The 24,068-nt window shown below is 38.3% G+C and overlaps 1 protein-coding gene across 2 annotated transcripts in view; it reads right to left on the bottom strand.

The window, feature by feature from the left end:
- The window catches only part of CHEK1 (checkpoint kinase 1), a 30,290-nt gene extending 8,206 nt beyond the window's left edge, over positions 1-22,084 (bottom strand). Inside the window, exons 1-11 of one of the 2 annotated variants that reach the window (XM_049857334.1) lie at positions 20,697-22,084; positions 19,861-19,944; positions 17,512-17,735; positions 16,222-16,286; positions 16,057-16,126; positions 10,592-10,780; positions 9,946-10,050; positions 6,803-6,898; positions 1,324-1,432; positions 978-1,155; positions 650-781 (exon numbers count right to left, since the gene is read on the bottom strand). In XM_049857334.1, the coding sequence (XP_049713291.1) occupies positions 650-781; positions 978-1,155; positions 1,324-1,432; positions 6,803-6,898; positions 9,946-10,050; positions 10,592-10,780; positions 16,057-16,126; positions 16,222-16,286; positions 17,512-17,735; positions 19,861-19,925 (1,233 nt within the window). In that variant the 5' untranslated portion in view covers positions 19,926-19,944; positions 20,697-22,084. Of the gene's footprint in view, positions 1-649; positions 782-977; positions 1,156-1,323; positions 1,433-6,802; positions 6,899-9,945; positions 10,051-10,591; positions 10,781-16,056; positions 16,127-16,221; positions 16,287-17,511; positions 17,736-19,860; positions 19,945-20,488; positions 20,659-20,696 lie in introns of those variants that run through there. The other variant, XM_049857335.1, reaches the window with a different exon arrangement.
- Between the last annotated feature and the right edge of the window lie 1,984 nt (positions 22,085-24,068).

Raw genomic sequence — 24,068 nt, 5'->3', positions numbered from 1 at the left:
ACAGCAGACAACCAACAGCAGCAAACCCAGGAGACAAATGCGAGACAGCACTGGAGCCGACCCACAGAGCAAAAGAGCTGAGTGCCTATGCGCAGAAGGCTTCCTGGAGAAGTGGGGTGCCTCCGGGCACTTATCGGTGGAGCTACTGAGCTTTGAACACTTGCCCCAGCAGGGCAGATGCAGGTGTGAAGCCCGAGAAGCCCAGAGGCCAAGAAACCAGGAAGCAGAAGCTGAAGAGACAAAGAACACTAGATAACCAAGACACATGTTTAAACACATTTTATTTAGAATAACCCATGCATATATGAACTAGAACCCTAGTAGTAATATTTACTTACCCTCGTAAATATACTTAACGTAAAAATACTTACCCTTGTATTTTTAAAGGAAACCCTGGTGGCAAAGTGGTTAAGTGCTATGGCTGCTAACCAAAGGGCCAGCAGTTCGAATCCAACAGGTGCTCCTTGGAAACTCTATGGGGCAGTTCCACCCTGTCCTATAAGGTCGCCAAGAGTCGGAATCGACTCCACGGCACTGGGTTTGGTTTTTGGTTTTTGGTATTTTTAAAATATTCTGATAATGATAGTCTTTACTCAAATATTTAACTTTGTCTTCAGGAAAAGATATAATAAAAATAAATAAAACATACCTGATTCATACAACTCTTCTTCCACTGATAGCCCAACTTCTCACAAGTCTCTTTCAGGCAGTGATAAGATTTGTCTGCATCCAATTTGGTAAAAAATCGTGTCATTCTTTTGACCAAGCGCTGCCAAGGGTTCTGCATGTCAAATAAAAGAAAGATGAAGAAATCCATTCTGACCAAAAGCAGTCCTATCATAGGTATTTAGTCTGAAAATTCTTTTCTGTGATCTATTAAGATTCTTATATATGATTTCTACAAGTTTTTTGAAGACTTTAAAACAATATAAAATAAAGGGCTTCCATTATTTATCTGAAAAATTAAATTCCTTTACCTGCGAGGATCCTGGAGTGCCAAGTAACTGACTATTCAGAAGCATGTGATCAGGACACGTAGGCTGGGAAAAACTGATCCCTTGTACCAGTTTATCAATGTATGAGGGACTGGTGTCCCATAATGAAAGGCCTGTCCGTGGTTCTGGCTGGGAGCTGGAGTACTTCACATTTTCTTCACTGAGGCATTAAGATAGGGCAAAAATACGTTTTAAGTAAAATCCATCAGACCTTTCTTATATCACACTATCATCTTCACACTGATGGAAATTACATTCGTTAAGAAGAAAATACATACGTGTATTATTTTTCACGGGGGAATACTGTATTCGGCTTTATTGGTCTCACCTTGAAGCACTATTTAATGGAGAGAAATCCAAATTGGATTGAATGTGCTTAGAGAATCCACTTGGAGATTCTGATACCCCTCCTGAAGTGACCTGGGGCCTCCTTGTCCCTAAAAAAAGATAAATACAAATGCTTTCAAGTCTTCTATGCACATATCTTTTTTAATTAACCCAAATATCATGTTGAAGAAGTAACACGACATCTAAATACATTTATGTAACACAAAGTGTAAGACATGTAAGTATGCTCCAAATGTGGAGAATCATGGTAAAGCCGTAATTTTAATGGCATGATCCATGGTAACAGAACAATGTTCTATAAAGACAGGGACAGACCAAGTTTAAGGACTAGAAATTTTTAAAATAAAAATAATTCATGATAATGGCAACAAAGATTATGAATTTGCTACTTCCAGTATTCTCTGCTCTCCTGGAAAAGCTGTAATAAGAATAATCTTTATATAGAAAATATGCCAATATATTCATGTTTGGAGCCCTGGTGGAATAGCAGTCAAGAGTTCAGCTGCTAACCAAAAGGTTGGCAGTTCAAATCCATGGGCTGCTCCTTGGAAACCCTATGGGGCAGTTCTACTCTGTCCTATAGGGTCACTACAAGTCGGCATTGACTTGACAGCAATCGGTATATTTATGGTTCTGTTTTTTATATGCACGCAGACACATATATATACATTTTCATGGTTACTACTTTCACCTGTACCCTTGACACTGCTAGTCAATCCTGTTTCTCTACTCAATTTCCTTTTCCTTCCTTCATAATGACTAATTCAAACTTCTACATTCTTCAAATTTCCGACCATGCTCCAGTACCTCATTACTCTTAATATGAGACACCATCCCCCATTTCATGTTCTTGTCAGGTGCCATCGAGTCAGTTCTGACTCATAGAGGTCCTCTGTACAACAGAATGAAATCCTGCCCAGTCCTGCACCACCCTCACCATCGCTGTTATGCTTGAGCCCACTGTTGAAACCACTATGTCAATCTATCAAGGGTACTTCCTCTTTTTCACTGACCCTCTACTTTACCAAGCCTGATGTCCTTCTCCACGGACTGGTCCCTCCTGATAATATGTCCAAAATCCACGAGACGAAGTTATGCAATCATTGCTTCTCAGGAGCACTGTGGTTATACTTCTTCCAAGACACATTTGCTCATTCTTCTGACAGTCCATGATACATTCAATATTCTTTGCCAGCACCATAATTCGAAGGTGTCAATTCTTCCTCAGTCTTCCTTATTCACTGTCCAGCTTTGACATGCATATGAGACAATTGAAAATACCATGGCCTGAGCCAGGCGCACCTTAGTCCTCAATGTGACATCTTTGCTTTTTAACACTTTCAAGAAGTCTTTTGCAGCAGATTCACCCAATGCAATACATCGTTTGATTTCCTGACTGCTGCCTCCTTGGGTGTTCATTATGAATTCAAGTAAAATGAAATTCTTGACAACTTCAATCTTTTCTTCATTTATCATAAGACTGCTTATTGGTCCAATTGTGAGGATTTTTGTTTTCTTTATGTTGGGGTGTAATCCATACTGAAGGCTGCACTCTTTGACTTTCGTCAATACATGCTTCAAGATTTCTTTGCTACCAGCAAGCAAGGTTGTGTCAACTGCACATCACACGTTGTTAATGAGTCTTCTTCCAATTCTGATGCCGTGTTCTTCTTCATATAGTCCAGCTTCTCTGATTATTTGCTCAGCATACAGACTGAATAAGTATGGTGAAAGGATACAACTCTGATGCACACATTTCATGACTTTAAACCACACAATACCTCCCTGTTCTGTCTGAACAACTGCCTCTTGGTCTAGGTATAGGTTGGTCTATGTACAGGCTCCCCATGAGCACAATTAAGTGTTCTGAGATTCCCATTCTTCCCAATGTTATCCATAATTTATTATGATCCACACAGTTGAATGCCTTTGCATAGTCAATAAAACAGAGGTAAACATCTTTCTGGTATTCTCTGCTTTCAGCCAAGATCCATCTGACATCAGCCATGATTATCACTCTTTCTATATCCTTTCCCGAATCTAGCTTGAATTTCTGGCAGTCCCCTGTCGATGTACTGCTGTAACCACTTCTGAATGATCTTTCACAAAATTTTACTTGCATGTGGTATCAATGATAACATTCGATAATCATCTTTCTTTGGAATGGGCATAAATATGGATCTCTTCCAGTCGATTGGCCAGAGAGCTGTCTTCCAAATTTCTTGGCATAGACAAGTGAACACTTCTAGCACTGCATCCATTTGTTGAAACATCTTGATTGGTATTCCGTTAATTCCTGAAGCCTGGTTTTTGGCCAGTGCCTTCAGTGCAACTTGGACCTCTTCCTTCAGTACCATTGGTTCTTGATCACATGCTACATCCTGAAATGGTTCAATGTCAACCAATCCTTTCTGGTACAATTACTCTGTACCTTCCATCTTCTTTTGATGCTTTCTGCATTATTCAATTTTTTCCCTGTGTTATAGTTGCTGTTGTTGTTAGGTGCCGTTGAGTAGGCTCCGATTCATAGAGACCCTATGCATAACAGAACTAAACACTGCCCGGTCCTGTGCCATCCTTACAATCCTTGTTACGCTTGAGCTCACTGTTGTAGTCACTGTGTCAATCCACCTCGTTGAGGGTCTTCCTCTTTTCTGCTGACCCTGTACTCTGCCAAGCATGATGTCCTTCTCCAGGGACTGATCTCTCCTGACAACACGTCCAAAGTATGTAAGATGCAGTCTCGCTATCCTTGCCTCTAAGCAGCATTCTGGCTGTACTTCTTCTAAGACAGATTTGTTTGTTCTCTTGGCAGTCCATGGTATATTCAATATTCTTTGCGAACACCACAATTCAAAGGCGTCAACTCTTCTTCGGTCTTCCTTATTCATTGTCCAGCTTTCACACGCATACAACGTGATTGAAAATACCATGGTTTGGGTCAGGCGCACTTTAGTCTTCAGGGTGACATCTTTGCTCTTCAACACTTCAAAGAGGTCCTTTGCAGCAGATTTACCCAATGCAATGCGTCTTTTGATTTCTTGACTGCTGCTTCCATGGCTGTTGATTGTGGATCAAAGTAAAATGAAATCCTTGACAACATCAATCTTTTCTCCGTTTATCATGATGTTGCTCATTGGTCCAGTTGTGAGGATTTTTGTTTTCTTTACGTTGAGGCGCAATCCACACTGAAGGCTGTGGTCTTTGATCTTCATCAGTAAGTGCTTCAGGTCCTCTGCACTTTCAGCAAGCATGGTTGTGTCATCTGCATAACGCAGGTTGTTAATGAGTCTTCTTCCAATCCTGATGCCCCATTCTTCTTCATATAGTCCAGCTTCTCGTATTATTTGTTCAGCAAACAGACTAAATAGGTATGGTGAAAGAATACAACCCTGATGCACAGCTTTCCTAACTTTAAACCAATCAGTATCCCCTTGTTCTTTCCGAACAACCGCCTCTTGATCTATGTAAAGGTTCCTCATGAGCACAATTAAGTGTTCTGGAATTCCCATTCTTCGCAATGTTATCCATAGTTTGTTATGATTCACACAGTCAAATACCTTTGCATAGTCAATAAAACACAGGTAAACATCCTTCCGGTATTCTCTGCTTTCAGCCAGGATCCATCTGACATCAGCAATGATATCCCTCATTCCACATCCTCTTCTGAAACCAGCCTGAATTTCTGGCATTTCCCTGTTGATATACTGCTACAGCCATTTTTCAGTGATCTTCAGCAAAATTTTGCTTGGGTGTGATAGTAATGATATTGTTCTCTAATTTCCACATTCAATTGGATCACCTTTCTTGGGAATATGTAGAAATATGGATCTCTTCCAGTCAGTTGGCCAGGTAGCTGTCTTCCATATTTCTTGGCATAGACGAGTGAGCACCTCCAGCAATGCATCTGTTTGTTGAAACATCTCAATTGATATTCCATCAATTCCTGGAGCCTTGTTTTTCACCAATGCCTTCAGAGCAGCTTGGACTTCTTCCTTCAGTAGCATCGGTTTCTGATCATATGCCACCTCTTGAAATGATTGAACATCGACTAATTCTTTTTGGTATAATGATTCTGTGTATTCCTTCCATCTTCTTTTGATGCTTCCTGCGTCATCTAATATTTTCCCCACAGAATCCTTCACTATTGCAACTCGAGGCTTGAATTTTTTCTTCAGTTATTTCAGGTTGAGAAACACCGAGTGCGTTCTTCCCTTTTGGTTTTCCATCTCCAGCTCTTTGCACATTGTCATTATAATACTTTGTCTTCTAGAGATGCCCTTTGAAATCTTCAGTTCTTTTACTTCATCAACTCTTCCATTCGCTTTAGCTACTCTAGGTTCAACAGCAAGTTTCAGAGTCTCTTTTGACATCCATTTTGGTCCTTCCTTTCTTGTCTTTTTAATGACCCTTTGCTTTCTTCATGTGTGATGTCCTTGATGTCATCCCCCACTTCATATAGAAAATAAAATCACTAGATAGAAACTCCCTCAATTTGCCACTGCCAAATCTACTAATACATTTTCATCCCTGACCATCCTTTCCTCCTCATATACATAGTATAAAAGCCTACACCACTCTTAACCTCTTCCTATGAAAAACAACAGAAAAAACTGCAGCAAGAAACATCTTTTAAAGCCAAATATATGATCATGTCAGTTCTTGCTTAAAAATCTCTCAAAACCAAACCCATTGCCACCAAGTTGACTTCAACTCATAGCAACACTATAGGACAGAGTAGAACTGCCCCCATAGGGTTTCCAAGGAGCGGCTGGTGGATTCAAACTGTCAACCTTTTGGTTAGTAACCAAGCTCTTAACCACTGGGTCGCCATGGCTCCAAAATCTCTCAAAGGTCTCCCTAATGGCCTGAGATTAAAACTCAAAATCCTTAAAGTGGCTTACAAGGCCCTCCCCCACAATTTGGCCACTATCTACCTCTATGTTCTCATGACAAATCTCTCTCCTCCTCCTCTATTCACTCATTTACTCAAATATTTACTAAATGTCTAAGATATACCATACACTATGCCTTCCACTGGTGATACAATGGTGAAAAACAGACATGCTTCATGCTGTACTGGCCTCTTTCAGTTCCTCAAATGCACCAAGCTCTCAAAATGCCAAGACTTTGCAAATGTTGTGTCCTCTACTCAGAATCAGATATACCACTCATCTTGCCTACTTACCTTCCCCTTAATCTTCAAATCTTAGATTTAATGTCAGTTCCTCAGGGTAGCAAGCCTTCCCTGTCCCTTAAGCCTTAAGCCTTGGTCAAACACTTAACTATAGTACCCTGACTTCCCCTTACTAATAAATTTTTTTTTTTTATAATTTCTGTTTTGCCTATTAGATATTAAAATATCCACTAGCAGAGAGACCACGCCTATCTTGTGATTTCACCTTTACAAGTACCTTTTCTTTCATAGAGGAAAGCATTTGGTATTTTAAGGAAGTTACCTTTCTTGAGTGGTTTATTGTACCATCTGTCTTTTTTGATGTCTGGGATGGTAATCCTTACTGATGGATTCTCAACTAGGATTTTATGCAGCAGAGCTGGAAAAAAAATTAAGACAACATTCACAGAAGAGTCATGCAGATTAGATATACATGTCATCAGAAAAGACCAATCCCTAGAAAGAACATCATTGTTTGGTAAAGTAGAAGGTCAACAGAAATGAGGGAAAACCTCAATAAGATGGATTGACACAGCAGTCACAACAATGAGCTCAAACATCATGAAGATGGAGCAGGACTGGGCAGTGTTTTGTTCTGATACACATAAGGTTGCCATGAGTCAGAGCCAACTCAACAGCAACTAACAACTATGCGTCTGTGGTAAGGGACATATTTTTTACTGGCCTCCTTATGTCCAAATATTATTTTTACAGAAGGAAAAGAATAAAGCTACTATACTTTTGCTTTCATTTCATACAGTTCTTTAACGCTATCTAAATCTTAGAATATTCCTTACAGTTCTGATTCTCAATTGTTTGCAAATAAGCAGAACGGTAACCAGGAGGAAATGTTTCTCTCACAAGACAACATTAACAAAAAAGTATAAAAGTCTCTTTTGCATTTTTTAATACCAAATTTCATTGCTCCATTGCCATGCTAAATCTCCAATTTTATAGCTATTTTGTATTTTTAGTTTTATTGTGGTAAAATATATATATATGTGTATATACATTTTTTTTTTATATACATATCTAAAACATCAAGTTTTGCATTTTAACCATTCCTAACAATTATGTCAACTCAACGGCAACTAAAAACAATTAAAAAAACAATTAGGTGGCATTAATTACATTCCCAATGTTGCACAACCTTCACCACTACATATATTTCCAAAACTTTTATATCACCCAAACAGGAACTCTGTACGTATTAAGCAATAACTCACCATTCCCCCTCCCACTAGCCCATTAACCTCTGATCTACTTTCTATAAATTTGTCTATTTTAGATACTTCATGTAAGTGGAATCATACATTTGTCCTTTTATGTCTGGCTTATTTCACTTAGCATAATGTTTTCAAGGTTCATCCACATCACAGCACGTATCAGAACACTTCTCTTGATGACTGAGTAACATTCCATTGTATGTATGTACATTTTCTTTATTTATTCATCTGTTGATGGACACTTGGGTTGCTTCCACCTTTTGGTTACTGTGCATACTGCCTAAATAAATATTGGTGTACAAGTACCTCTTTGGGTCCCCGCTTTTTGAGTCTTTTGGGGGATACACCCAGAAGTAGAACTGCTGGGTCACATGGTAACTCTAGGTTTAACTTTTTGAGAAAATGCCAAACTGTTTTCCACAGTGGCTGTACCACCTTACATTCCTACCAGCAATGGATGAGGGCTCCAATTTCTACACGTCTGCTCCAATACTTGTTATTTTCCACTTCCTCTTTTTTTTTTTTAAATAACAGCCATCCTAACGGTATGATTTGGTACCTCACTGTGGTTTTGATTTGCATTTCCCTAATGACTATCGGAAACCCTGGTGGCATAGTGGTTAAGTGCTACGGCTGCTAACCATAAAGGTCAGTAGTTCAAATCCACCAGGCGCTCCTTGGAAACTCTAAGGGGCAGTTCTACTCTGTCCTACAGGGCCGCTATGAGTCAGAATCGACTCGACAGCACTGGGTTTGGTTTTTGGTAATGACTAATTATGTTGACCATTTTTTCATGTGCTTATTGGCCATTTCTTTTTTGGAGAAATGACTATTCAAATCCTTGTCAATTTTTTATTAGGTTGTTTGTCTTTTGGTTACTGAGTCTAATAACTTTTTAAAGGATGGTAATACAATCAGACATCACTCTAAGGTATTTTAATTGTCTTGATAAAGAATTCATAATCTTCCAACACCAAAATTATTTTCTAATAGACCAAAGATTTATGTGTAAAAATAAAGCCATAAAAATACTAAATGAAAACACAGAGCTTTTTAAAAAAATAACATTAGGGTAGAAAAGGTCTTTCTAAATATGACAAGAGGATCAGAAACCACAAGGACAAGACTGATAGAGTGGAATAAATAAAAACACTTAAATTTCTATGTATCTGAAAAGTGTATAAAAAATGAATATGACAAATGGAAAATACATGCAACAAATGTAATGTTTATTAAAAAAACTCTTTATACAAAGTAATAAGAAAAACAAACCTCTTTGCCAAAAATGGGTAAAATAGACAATCCACAAAAATACATAAAGGCTATATACAACTGCACTGGTTCTCCATTTTAAAATAATAAAAAGGGATAATGGATACATAACATGATGAACATAATGTCACTGAATGCACAGGTAAAAACTGTTAAACTGGCAAATGTTTTACTATATCTATTTTTAACCACAATTTTTTTAAAAGTATCTTTTTTTATAGGTCTGTTTGAGATTAGCAAAAAAAATGTACGCGTGTGTGCGTGTGTGTGCATGCATGTGATGAAGCAGTAAAAACTTTCTGAAAAGCAATTTGGCAAAAATAAGCCAAAATAATTAAAAACGACATATACTACTGACCTTGCATTCTACTTCTATGCTTTTAAGTAAATAATTTAAGGACATGTGCAAACACTAAGTCACATGGATGTTCACTGTTATCTCCTTTATAATAGTAAAATATTAGAAGAACTCTAAATGTCCAACAAAGTGCGTTAGATGAGTATAATATCACATACCTACATGGCAGAATACCATAACAGCTTTAAAAACAATTATGTAGACCTACAGTTACAGTCACGGAAAAAACAAGTTACAAAATAGCATGTATAGTACCACCCCTTTTTTTGTAAACATACACACACTTATGAATAATAAATGTATATAACAAGTACATATATCTAGTATATATTATAGGACAAAGTCCAGAAGCACATACCAAATTATTAAAAGAAGCTATTTCTGAGTGCTAAGATTATAGGGGTTTTTTTTTTAATTTATATTTTCTAACTCATCTACAAGGAATATGGATTATTTATGTGAAGTTTTTTAAAAGTGAAAGAGAAAAAAATATTTCAAGAAAAATATTCAAATAGTACTAGACTTCATAATCTGAGAAATTAGTACTTTCAATCAAGATAACCCAGTTACCTAGAGGAGCAGAATCAATTTTTTTCCAAGGGTTGAGGTATGTTTTTTTTTCTTTCCAATCAGAATATTCCTGACAACTGTCACTAGGCTGGTCCCACGGCAATTCTATAAAAGAGAAAAAGTCCCAGTTTTCTGACTGTTCATATCATTATATAGTAATGATTTTGAGGGGGGAAATGTCCTCCGATTAATATGGTTGTCAGTAAGAATGCCAAATCACAGAAACTTCAGAGGCACTTCAAAGAGGAATGAAGCGCCTTCTGCCCTAATTTTTCCAAAAGTATTGACACGAATCTTAGAGATTTTTCATATAATAGCTATAGAAAGCAAAAAAAAAAAAAAAAAAAAAACCAAACCCACTGCTGTCGAGTCAATTCTGACCCATAATGACCCTATAAGACAGAGTAGAACTGTTCCAGAGGGTTTCCAAGGAGCAGCTGGTGGATTCGAACTGCTGACCTCTTGGTTAGCAGCTGAGATCTTAACCACATCACCAGGGCTCCTAAAATTTATAACTTACTTATAAATGACAGTCACTATTAAAAACTATTATATAAAAACAGATTTTCTTAGTTTATTTGATTTTGATATAACAAACCTGACTATCCACAGGATAGGGGTTTTATCACGATTAAATAGCTCTTACCTCCAGCCAACATTGCCGTAAGAACTATTCCACAGGACCAAACATCAACTGGTTCTGCGTGAAATTCTTTTCTCTTTAGAAGTTCTGGAGCAACATAAGGTAAAGTACCACACATTTTGTTCAGTAAACGCTCACGATTATTATGCCGAAACACTGTTGCCAAGCCAAAGTCAGAGATTTTGAGGTTATCTAAACCAAAGAAAAAAAAAAAGATGGCAATGGGTAAAAATGTTTTGTTAAAAAAAAATACTTAAAGGAATTGAGTTGTACTGGAAAATCAGTGATGTTACTTAAGATTTGTAGAACTTTTCTACCTTGAAATAAACAAAAAGAAATAAAACCGGCAAATACACCATCGTCTATGATAAAACTAGAAAAAGGTTTCATTCTATCAACTTAGGGAAACACCATTGGAACACAAACAGTTGGCACCAGGTTAAAGAAAGATGCTGGAGTCAAAAGGGGCTGTCCTAAAAAAGAGCACTTCAAAAGTGGGCTGAGACGAGTTCTAAGCCCTTCTCGGTTACGCACAGGGCAAGGAGATATCAAAAATCTGCTAGGCATAACTTTCTCAGTAGCACACTAGCTGGCAGGAAGAAAATATGCAAAGCCACACCAAACTAAACAACTACAAACCACTAGAATTTCTTGTCAAAGTGGCTAAGTCAAAAAAAGGAGGAGGAACCCCATACGAAGAGCAAACCAGAAGAGCAAACTTCAAAACTCACTTAGCATCTTCAACACACACAAACTTGCAGGCAGGACTTTCAACTTAACTTACACTTACTGAATTTCCACTGTAACTGACAGGCACTGTGCTAGTCAACACAGGTAGATGGATCAGTGAAAAAGACTAATAATAAATAAAGTGTTGCAGAGGTTATGAAAATACAGAACATTACAGGATCTTATAGCAAGTGAATCCAACCCAGTCTTAGGAACTAAGGAAAGCCCTCTATTACCAGAGGTGTCAGTTGGTTTCTTTTTAGAGGGTAATCTGATAAAAGATGTCAAAATGTGAAATACTCACATTTGAACCAGTAATTCCATCTCTAGGAGCATAACTACAGTAGTAGTTTAAAAAATATATATATATATATATTGACATGGAATAGGTTATAAGTAGAGGGAGAAAGGCTAGTGGCATGATGAATATCTATTATGACTCAATTTTTATAATTGGGCCTGTGCAGATATTTATTGAAGTCATCCCTACTCTTATTATATTTATTTTTTTAGTTAGGGACAACTTAAATGATCAAAAATATGGGGCTGATTCTTTAAAAATCAACAACACCCATACATTATGTAAGCCACTAATGATGTTTACCTATATTTGACTTGGAGATGACTACTTTGATTACCCTTTTAATAGCTCTATATGACACAATCTTGATAAACCATTGAGATTATGAGTTCCAAGTTATCACCAGTTGAGACTGGAGAACTCCCTGAGACTACTGCCCTAAGATACTCTTTAAACTTTCAATGGCAACTAGCCCAAGGCCACCTTTTATCTAAATAACAGATTGGCTCACAAAATGAAGAATATCACCCCTGAGTACTGTGCTCCTTTAAAAAATCATCTATGTGAGACCAAACAGTCAACAATTACTTAAAAACAAAGATAAGAAGGTAAGGGGGCAGGGAAACTAGATTAATGGACACAGAACAACCAGAACAGAAATAAGGAGATGTTTATACACTGAAGAATGTAACCAATGTCACTGAACAATTTGTGTATAAACTGCTGAATGGGAACCTAAACTGCTGTGTAAACCTTCACTGAAAACACAATAAAATTATTTAAAAAGCAAAAATGATCTCTGAGTTATTTATAAGTAGTTATTATGACTTAAAATACTAATGATAACCATCATGTTCCTTAGATTTTGTTGTTAACATTATGTCTGCAACATAATAGCTGGGTTAGAGAATTGCATATAATAAATTCCAAATTTAGGAGCTTGGTTACCACGGGAAAAAAAAAGGAGAATATATTTTAGAAGAATTCTGATTGTACTGGTAATGTTTTATGTATTTTTAGTTATTATTAAATGCTCAGTAAAAACAAAAAAATATTTATACAATACATAAGACAGAGTAACAATAAAATCAACATTCACCCACCTGAATGTCATATAAACAGAATCATAGTATATAAATTCTTCTGCAACTTCCTTTCTTTGCTCACATCATTATATTCCTAAAATTCACCCATGTTGTAACTTACAGATATAAATCTTCCATTTCTTAATTTATATGTTCTATTATTGACAGATATTTGGGTTGTTTTCAGTTTTCTGCTATTATAAATAGCACTGCTGTGAACATTCTTATATGTGTATGTTTTCATTTTTAAGCTAGATGGGTACACAGGTGTTTATTTTATTATATTATGTATTATATATTTTATACAAATTTTTGTGTCCCTGAATTTTTTTAAGTTTTAAAGATTTTTATGCTGTATAAATACGATTTAAGAGAATAAAAAATAAAATCTGCCTGCACCTAAGAAATAAACATGTATACTGTGATCCAACTTACATTATATTTTATATGATAATAATAGCTATTTTTTCAGTATCAACTAGGTGCCAGGCAGATACTTTAAGAATATATATAAACATATATTCTATTTATATGAAGTTCAAAATATATAAAACCAGCTATATTGTTTACGGATATAAACACAGAAGCAATCACAAAGAAAAGTAAGAGCATAATAAAACAAAATTCAGAATGATAGTTACTTGCACATATTTATCCTTACAATTCTAAGTTGGTTCTCTTATCCCTATTTTACAAATGAGGAACATGAGGGGTAGAGAAGTTAAGCAATCTACTCAAGGCCACATACCTAGTACCTAAATTAAATCTAGGTTCAAATGACTCCCAAGTTCAAGCTCTTTACATTACACTATACTACCTCCCCTATGTAGAGACATGCAATCCTTCCTTCCAGTTTTTGTAACTTGAACCCTGCATTTAATAAAAAATGACTTAAGTTGTAGAGGAGGAAGGAAAGGAATTGACTGTGATATCATCAAGGCTATTAACACTCAAAAAGTAATGGAAATCACATGAAAGCTGGAAGCAAAGGAATTCTCACAGCTTGTGCTCTCACTTTTCAGAATTCATCAATGGATTATCCACAGTTAATTTTTTCCCATAGACCAAATTTTCTAAATACCTACAATTCTTCTATGTGTCTTAAACAGAACGATGTGCAGAAGGCTAAATAACCAAGGGAGGAGCTTAGACAGGTGAGTAAAAAAAAACGAAACCTGTTGCCATCAACTTGATTCCAACTCATAATGATTCTGTAAGAGTAGAACTGTCCCATAGAGCTTCCAAGGAGCAGCTGGTGGATTGGAAGTGCTGACCTTCTGGTTAGCAGCTGTAGCTCTTAACCACTGCACCACCAGTTAGGTGAGTAGATTGTTTAATAAAAGGACATCTGAAAGCTATTCACTAAAATATTAACAGTAGTTAACTGGATGGTGGGTTTTGGGGAATTTTTTTACTTTCTTCTTTATATATTTAACCTTTCTGCATGATTATCTTTTACTTTTATGAAGAGAAAAAGAGCAATATTTTTACTTCATGAACAAAATTCTTCATATTCCAGACATTTACATCTCTGTTATTTATTAAATAAGCTTTTCTTAATTTACCCCCTATGTGAAAGTCAATTATCTAACTCCGGAAGAGGTCAGAAGGAAAATCATAAGAAAACACACCATTAGTTGTCATATTGACAATACTTCCAGAAACACTACCTCAGGGTTGGACAAGATCTTAAAAGTACTTTGGTCCAACTAGGCAAACAATGTTTAAATTCCCTTCATAACATTCCTGATAATAATCCCAGTCTTTGAGTCCAGTGTTATAAAACCCACTCCGTTCCAAAGCAACCTATTCTACTTTTGGACAGATGCATTAATGGGATTATCCTTGTACGGATCCAAACTGCTTCCATACAGTTTTCACCCGTATGTGCTAAAGAACAGTGTTGAACAACTATCAGGTTTCCCCTGAGTTCCTTCAACTGTTCCTTATTTGACACAGTTTGTAGCCTCTTCATCATTCTGATCACTCTCCTATAAAGCAAACCAAGCCCACTGTCGTCGAGTTGATTCTGACTCATACAACCCTATAGGACAGAGTAGAACTGCCCCACAGAGTTTCCAAGGAGCGCCTGGTGGATTCGAACTGCTGACCTTTTGGTTAGCAGCCGTAGAATTTAACCACTATGCCACCAGGGTTTCCCACTCTCCTATAAAAATATTTAATGGTCTACATACCTTTTACAGTGTGGCCTCACCAGAGTAGCGTTGGACTGCTATCTCCCTCATTCTGGATAGTATCACCTTAGTTTTTTAATGACCAATCACACTGGTGACTAATATTAACTTTGTTGCCTACTAAAAGTCTTTTTAACCTGTTTTGCTGCCAAGGCCATACCGTTCAGCTGTAACTATTTGATTAGCTTATTTCAATCCAAATACTGGACTTTAAATTTTTCCCTGTTAGAAAACAACTTGTTGGATTTTACCCACTTCTCTAATCTGCTATGATTCATTCATTCAACAAATGTTTATTGAAAGCCTACTATTTGCCACTTCTAGCCCTGGGAAAAAAGCATTAAACAAAACAGACAAAAATCTCTACCCCATGCAGCTAATATTCCCATCAGCTTTTTGATCCTGATTCTATAAGCTACCACTTTCACCAACCATCCCTCTCAGTTTTATGACATCCATTAAATATAACTAATCTTCAGCCAACTCATATAAAAATGAGCAATTAGGACACGGCTGAGGTCCACAGTATTCCAATGGAAATTTCCCAATTAATTGTCTTATAACCAGACTTAACGGTCTGACAGAGACTGGAAGGACCCCCAAAACTATGGCCCCGGACACACTGTTAACCCAGAACTGAAACCATTCCCAAAGCCCACTCTTCAGATAAAGATTAGAATGGACTATAAAACAAAAAATACTACACGTGAAGAATGTGCTTCTTAGTTCAATCAGATTAACGAGACCAGGTGGGCAGCTCCTGTCCACAGGCAGGATAAGAAGGCAGGAAGGGACAAGAACTGGTCAAACGGACAAAGCAAACCAGGGGTGGAAAGGGGGAGTGTGCTGTCACATTGTGGGGGCTGCAACTAATGCCACAAAACGTGTATAAGTTTTTATATGAGAAATCAGAAAAAAAAAGACTAGTCTTATAGTTACTCATCTAGTGAGCTACATTTGCATCCAAGTCAGATTTCTCTCTCATCCACAACTATACCATGAAGATCCTGTCAAGTCTAAATACACTGACTCTCTCAAATTTCTTTGCCTTCTCAGATTTTTTTGCCCTGAAATTTCAGTAATGCAAGAGCCTCAATTCTGCTTTGTATGGCTATGTTAATACAATTTAGGTAGCAGTGAAAAAAATGCCAAACTTACCTCTTTCATCCAAGAGGAGATTTTCTGGCTTAATATCCCTATGGGTTATTCCAATACCATGCAGATAAACCTAAGGGGAAGTAAAGGGGAAAACACACCAGAATTTGGTGACTTACTTCATCTGTACCAAGTTTCAGTAAAAGAGAAAGCCTCAACTGTACCTACCACCCCTGCCATTAGTTGATGGAAGAACCTCTGAGCATCTTGTTCAGGCATGCCTATGTCTGGCTCTGTAAGAATTAATTATGAAAGTTAGTTTACCAGATAAATATAATCAGAGTAGAAACCACATAGTCAACTCTCAATTGTAAGTATGTATGTTTGCCATTGCACTTTAGCAAACAGAAGCTTATGTTAGCAATTAAAAGACTCAGTAATTCACTTACATACATGGTATTTAATAACTCACATTTTTTCCATCCATAAAATGGCAAAAATGAACTCACACATCACAGGGAAATGGCAGAGAAATAACAAACCAAGAATGCAAGCCATGGCTTACTCCTCTAATAACCCTGATTTACCTGGTACCCCTTCAACTTCTCCCCTAATTGCTTCTAAATAATATGCCAATAGTTTCCTCACTCCTGAAATATAACTGCCAAAGTGCAAGCCTGGGCAGATTTAAGCCTATTTCACTAAAAATTGAACACCAGATTTAAACTTCACACGATGACTTACACTACAAAGCCATGAATGCCTGTGAAGTTCCTTGAAAAAATAACATTTTACTAAGAAATAGTCTGTTGTCAGTTATCCTTTAATGTTTTGATCTCCCTCATTAACTCTTGATATCTTTTATTCTCAGCTGTTTGCTGAGATATATATTGTACCTTCCAGTAATTGGTTTTTAACTGTTAATACAATAGCTTCAAGTAATAAATTTAGATTCAGAAAACACATTTTACATACTTCTCAGTGCTTTGTAGTATCAGTCCTCTGAATCAACACTGAATACTGATGTACCAACAGACAATTTAATTTATATTTTAAATATTCCATAAAATTCTCAGTTATTTCACTTGAGCAAAGACATGTAGCAGCATGCTATTCTTTTGGATCTGTAAACATATGCAATGATTTCATGTAGCTAGAATGTTTGCAAAAAAAAAAATTATGTAGGCAAACAATACACTGTAATCATGATATTTTATAGTGAAACTACAGTTTATCGTTTTTAAACTCTCTAAAACAGCAATGTCAATCAAAACCACATATAACTTGAGAAAAAAAGTTTTCTTTGGATGACTCTACACATGCTTTTATGTGTTGACTCAATAAAAATAAAGTTGCAAAAATAAAGAAAATTCACTCCAATTTCACTATTGCATAAGCAACTGTGAACAATGACCCAGTATCAGACCCAAGATTACAAAACAAATTTAGAAACTTGTGAGTAGAATAATTATCTTAAATCTTTAGAACACTGACTTGGAACACTTTTTTTTTCCATACCTATTCTATCAAAAAGTTCTCCCCCACTACAGTACTCCAGAAACAGATACTGGATATTGCCTTCTCTCCTATGGCCATAGAATTTCACTACATTCTCATGGTTTAACATTTTATTGATACAGATTTCTTTCTTAATATTTTCTGGACAGTCTATGGCACGCTTCATGTCCACAATCTTCACTGCAACTGCTTCTTCAGTTCTTCTATTCACAGCAAGTTGAACTCTAAAAAGGAAAAAAGAAGCATCATAACACTCCAGACATTTGAATTCTCTTTCTTTCAAAACCTCAAAACTTAAACATGACTCAATCCAAAACCATTTTGCCGTTATTACTTTCTCCACCAAAAAGAACACATGGAAATGATTTCTGCCATGTTCTCAGCAGACACGACTCCTTTCTGAAATGTGAAGTGATATACCCAATGCTCCAAAGAAATCATTATGCTGTACACTTAAGTCATTTAATAAAAGCTTGATTAAATAAACTAAATCTGGGTAAAAGCAAATCTACCCCCACATCACCTATATACAGGCTCTGTTCATTTTAGTTAAAATTATATAACATTTATAAATCCTATACTATATGCCTCTGACTACTGTTCTATGCACCTAGGGGGAGGTATTATTATTATTGCCATCTTACAGATGAGGAAATAGAGGCACAAAAACACATTAAGAAACCTGGTTAAGATCACAAAATAAGAACCTTAAATACATACTGCTAAGCAAAAGAAGTCAGTCCGAAAAAGCTACATATTGTATGATTCCAAATACATAACATTCTAGAAATGGTAAGCTATAGAGACAGTGAAAGGTTCCACGGTATGGTAGGGGGCATGAATAGGTGGGGCACAGGGCATTTCTAGAGCAGTGGAACTATTTTGTATGATACTCTAATAGTGGACACATGACATTGTCAAAACCCACAGGACTGTACAACACAGCAAACCCCAATGTGAATGATGAACTTTACTTAATAATAAAGTATCAATATTGGTTCACCAATTGTAACGATGTGCCACAGGAATGCATGTTAATATGAGAAACAATATGCATCGGGGGAGGGGATAAATGCAAACTCTCTGTACTTCCTGCACAACTTTTCTATAAACCTAAAATTTCTCTAAAAAATAGTCTATTTGGAAAAAAAAAGGAAGCATGTGATACATCCAGGATTTGAAACCAGGTAATCTGTCTCCAAAGTCTGTTCATTTGCTCATTTAACCACTATGCTTAAACACAGGGAAGGAATATGTGGGAAACAAGATAACGACTTCAAAGGTTTCTTCCAGCTCTTTACAAACAAAATGTAAAAGACAGAAAGAAAAAAATATTAATCCTTACAAAAGATTTTGCAGTGTCAGTTCCCAAAAGTTTTGGATTTCAAATGCAAATATCTGCGTTAGGATAAAGAACTCCAAGACAATGAATATGTGTACTCAGACAACAGACAGAAAGCTTAAGCAAAGTGGAAACTTTGGCGAAGGGTAAGACAGTACACAGTACTGGGGAAGCCAGCACAACTTGTACAAGGCAAGGTCATGGAAGTTCCATAGACACATCCAAACTCCCTGAAGGACTGAATTGCTGGGCTGAGGGCTGTGGGGACCATGGTCTCAGGGAACATCTAGCTCAATTGGCATAGTATAGTTTATAAAGAAAATGTTCTACATTCTGCTTTGGTGAGTGGCATCTCAGATCTCAAAAACTTGTGAGTGGCCATCTAAGATACCCCATTGGGAGCAAGGGAGAATGAAGAAAACTAAAGATACAAAGAAAAGATTAGTCTAAAGGACTAATGGACCACAGCTACCACGGCCTCCACCAGACTGAGTCCAGTACAACTAGATGGTGCCTAGCTACCACCACTGACTGCTCTGACAGGGATCACAATACAGGGTCCTGGACAGAGCTGGAGAAAAATGTAGAACAAAATTCTAACTCAAAAAAAAAAAAGACTAGACTTACTGGCTTGACAGAGACTGGAGAAACCCTGAGAGTATGGCCCCGGATACCCTTTTAGCTCAGTAATGAAGTCACTCCTGAGATTCACCCTTCAGCTAAAGATTAGACAGGCCCATAAAACAAAACAAGACTAAAGGGGCAAACCAGCTATGGGGCAAGGACAAGAGGGCAGGAAGGGACAGGAAAGCTGGCAATGTGGAAGCCAAGGTTGAGAAGGGAGGGTGTTGACATGTGGGGTTGGCAACCGATGTGACAAAACAATATGTGTATTGTTTAATGAGAAGCTAGTTTGTTCTGTAAACTTTCATCTGAAGTACAATAAAAAAAAAAAAAGAAAGAAAGCTTAAGCAAGTGTGCAGGTGGGGTAAAAAGACTGAACTCACTCTCCATAGGCACCTTCTCCCAGGGTTTGCACCAAGTCCCAGTCTTCCACAAAGGGCACTGCCATGACTCCACTAAACAGCTGGCTGTAAAAGGCAGGGTACCAGAAAGGAAGGGGGATGAGTGCAAGCTTCAATCACCTGCAAATTCACTGAGCTCTGCCATGATTCCCCAATACAAATAACAACTCTTGGCTTCTCCTTACATCCCACTCCTATTTCATCCAGGTCTTTAAATCACAAGCAAGTTTCCTATATTTAGGCATTCGGTTGTGTAAATCAGTTCCCATCCTCACGCAATCTGAAGGTCAGAATTCCGCCTCTTTTAGGCCCCAGGGGAAATCCAATGAGTTGTGTTGAGAAGTTGCGGTATGGGGGGAGGAAAGGGGCAAATGCTTTATGGTGAACGACTGAGTAACGGGATGATGGAGTGACAGGGAACGGAATAAAGGGTGTGAGCCAGTGGCGGGAAAAAGAACAGCTCTCCTCCCCTCCTTGCTCAGCTTCAATTCCCACCCCCACCAGGTCCGAAGGGCCGGGAGGAGCCCGGGGCGGGGCCAAAACGCCCCAAGAAGCGGAAGGAAGGGCTGGGAAACAGACGCGGGGCCCCCAAACCTCTGGCGTTCCTAACCTGCGGAAGGGTGGTCTCCCCTGTCCCCCTCTCAACGGGGACTCTGGTACCACGCTCCGCCGCCCGCGACGCCACTCCTCCGCGGGAGTCTCCCCTGACCCCTTCGCCCTTCACCGATAACTTTCCCTCAGCGTGCCCCTCCTTACGAATGGGGACCCCGAACTCCCTGTCCAGACTCCTTCCCACCCTACCGGCCGCCCCTCCTCACCAGACTGTCCTGTGCCCGCCACCACACGAATCCAAAGGCAGCAGTTTTCCCGCCAAAACTCGCTGGCGTCACGCTGTCGCAAACGCGCGCGTCCCTAGCCGTAAAGCAAGAGCGCGCGCGTCCCCGTGTCCGGCTCTAAGGTTGGCCATTCAGGAGAGGAGAGAGCGGATTTGCCGCCTCTTCCCTCGCTTGAGCCGGTCCGACCTGGGTTACTTTGGAGTCGGGGGTGGGGGGTTCCTGGCTGAAGAGGTTTAAGAACGCTGGCCGCATCCATGTGAACTGATCTCCGAGGGCTCAAGTGAAATGGGCGTCCGGTGTGAACCTCCGCAGGCCGCCCTTGGGCGCTCCTAAGGGGAGCCAGTGCACCGAAACCTGTCTCGGGAACCAGCGCCCGCTTCTGGGGCAGCGCCCCGAGGTCGCTCGTGGCCGGAAAGGCTGGACGGATACCTTTGTAAACGACCAGCCCTTGACCTCTGAGCACCGTGTCCAGCTGCCTGACAGGACTGCGGGGATCCTGTTCAGTCAGGACTGCAAAGCGCTTCCTAAACCTTATAAACTGCTCTTCAGACAGTACTAGAGCTGGGAAGCTAGGAACAGCTGTTGAGAATTGATGTTGTGAAGAATGACTCGAACATCGTGGTGGGCATGAGAAGCATCAAAAATGTAGTCTGAGGCAATGTCAGGAGAAACAATTTTGCCTTGTCTGTGAACACGTTCCAAAACAAGACCTAAGTTTAGCTCAAAACTTTTTGAAGGAAGAGCATCTGCATAGCTTAGTTCTACCCCCTTTCTCATCCTTAATGTGTTAAGAAACAGGTAGGTAGAAGCCAAAAAGGCCTCATTTTACAACGCAAATGAAAAAAAGTAGAGTAGCCAATTTGAGCAGGGAAGTAAATTCCGGGCGAGGGGACTTGCTTGAGAACCAGTAATCTGGAAAAAAATAGGTAATGCCTCGACAGTAGACTGCAAACTCAGGGCCCAGGCAGCATCATTTCCATTATATTCTCCAGTTCTCAAAACTGGGCCACATGCACTTAGCAGAAGTAGCTACTGATTATACTAGAGTAAAATATACTACACCAAAAATGCACATATGTTTTAAAGAAGCAACATCAGGCATAGAAATCAAGAACAGAACACTTCAAACCATGTATACCTGAGGTTATAACCATGACATCACAGGGGTTCATGTAATCAAGCAAATTTTATGGGTCTTTTTTTTTTACCCCTCTTTCTCTGGTTTCCTCACTGTGCTGCAAAGAATATGAACAAAGGAAGAAAAGGCTGTGTATGAATGGAATTAAGATTATATTTTTTAGCCTGAAAAAAATAAACATTTCAGGCAGAACACCAGTTAAAGATAGCATACGGGAGAACGAATGTACACAGTGGCCTTCCTTCCCTTCCAAAACCTTACTGAAATAATAGTAAAGGGTGAGAATAAAATATGAGAAAATTTTGGAAAATGAAAAGTAACTTATTTAGGTGAAAGAAAGCTGAATCCCAAAGCCAGCATTGGGAAAGCAAAAAAGCAATGTGATTTACATCACAGAACTCCCAAAAAGCTCTAGAATTGTTGACACTAGGAAACTAGGTGGAGGTGAAAGCGGGGCTAAGGAAAAGGGTAAACTGAAAGGCTGCATAAGAAACAAAGACCTCTAGATGCTCTCCCTCCTCCAAGCACCCAAAGAACCGCCCTGCCCCAAAGCTGGCAGGACTCCAGAAGGTAAACGGATGGTATCTAAACTGAGGTACATCAGGCACAGTTAAAGGCTTGGGTACCTTACTGAAAACAGGATTATTTAAGTTTTTGCACTGAAAGTTGAGAGTCTTCAGCCTTCCTTCCCCACACTACTTCCAGAAAACTGGCAGTCTGGCTTACAGAGGATACACAAGCCTTCTCAGGGGAATCTTCCGTATGTAAGGGAAAAGAATTGAAGAATGTATTCCCCATTATAACAACCCAGCCAGATCACAGTGGAGTCCCACAGTCAGTAACCTCCCTCCTACCCTACTCCCCAATAGATCTTCCAATCAGTTTTTCAGGGTCCCACTCGTAAAAAAGAGCAGACAGCCAAGAATTTGAGAAAGCTTTTAATACGTAAGATGTCAAAACAAAGGAATATTCAATCAAAAAAGGTCTTGGACATTAAAAATACGATAGCAGAGAAAAACAAAACAAAGTAGATAGGTTAGAAAATAATACTCAGGAAATCTCCCACAAGGAAGAAGAGAAGATAGTAAACAGGAGAGTAAATATACTATTAGGAGAGTAACCCAGGAAGTCTAATATCCAAATAATTGTTATTTTCAGAAAGAGACAAGGGGGTTGGAGGAATCCACAAATAACTCAAGAAAAATTCCCAGAACTGGAGAACTTTCCGTATTGAAAAGTCCACAGTAACCAGGACAATGGATGGCCCACTCCAAAATACATTATTGGCAAGATTTAGAACATTACAAAAAGATCCTAAGAGGTCTAGGGTGGGAGGAAATGAATACATACAAAAAAATTCAGAACCAGAATAGCACTGCGTTTCTTAACATTTGGAAGATAGGAAATGAGCCGATGCCTTCAAAATAATTCTAAGGAAAAATTATTCACAACCTGTAAGTCCATACCCAAACTATTAATCAAGTATGAGGAAAACACATGCAAGATCTTTAAAAAAAATACACCTCCTACACGCACTTTCTCTAGGGATTAGCACACACATTTATATACACACACACAATCAGTTCAACCAAAAAAAGAAAGAACAAAAACATTGCTCAGTATGAAACTGAAGGGATACACCAAGGCAAGAGGGGTGCAGCAACCTAGAGTAAACTAATCCAAACTGGAACATATCAGAAGAGAAGACAGTGTGAAGAATGAATACTATGTGTTTGAACATATTAAAAGGAGGCTGGCACAAATTAAGAGTTTGGGAAGAAATGTGTGGCAAGTACAAAAAATAAATTTAAAAAAAGGCAATAAACTAAAAAAAAAAAAGTTATGCAATAACAGTATATAACATGGGCTAGCTACAAACAGTCACAAGGTAAAACCCCAATACTGATCTAATCTAAATTATGATATAGCTACAAAAGACTTTGGGAAGATAGTAAGACTATGTGTATCCACAGGGTAGAAAACAAGCAAAATCCTCAACTTCCACACCAGAAAGTCCATAGATAACACCTAAGCTTGAAAAACCAAGAAGCAGCAAAATAGAGCACAATAACAATATGGAAGTAAATAACATAAGAATCAGCAAAGAGTTGAAAGTGGTTGCCACTGGGGAATGGAAAGCATGGTGTTGCTTTTTAGAATTATTTTTTTTTACACTAGCTGCAATGAAAAGTAAAAATTTCATGTACCCTAGAAAA

Source organism: Elephas maximus, chromosome 17 (genome assembly GCF_024166365.1).
Source record: "Elephas maximus indicus isolate mEleMax1 chromosome 17, mEleMax1 primary haplotype, whole genome shotgun sequence".
Classification (NCBI taxonomy): domain Eukaryota; kingdom Metazoa; phylum Chordata; class Mammalia; order Proboscidea; family Elephantidae; genus Elephas; species Elephas maximus.
Note: the sequence above shows the minus strand (reverse complement) of the source record. Positions and strands in the feature narration are given on the sequence as shown.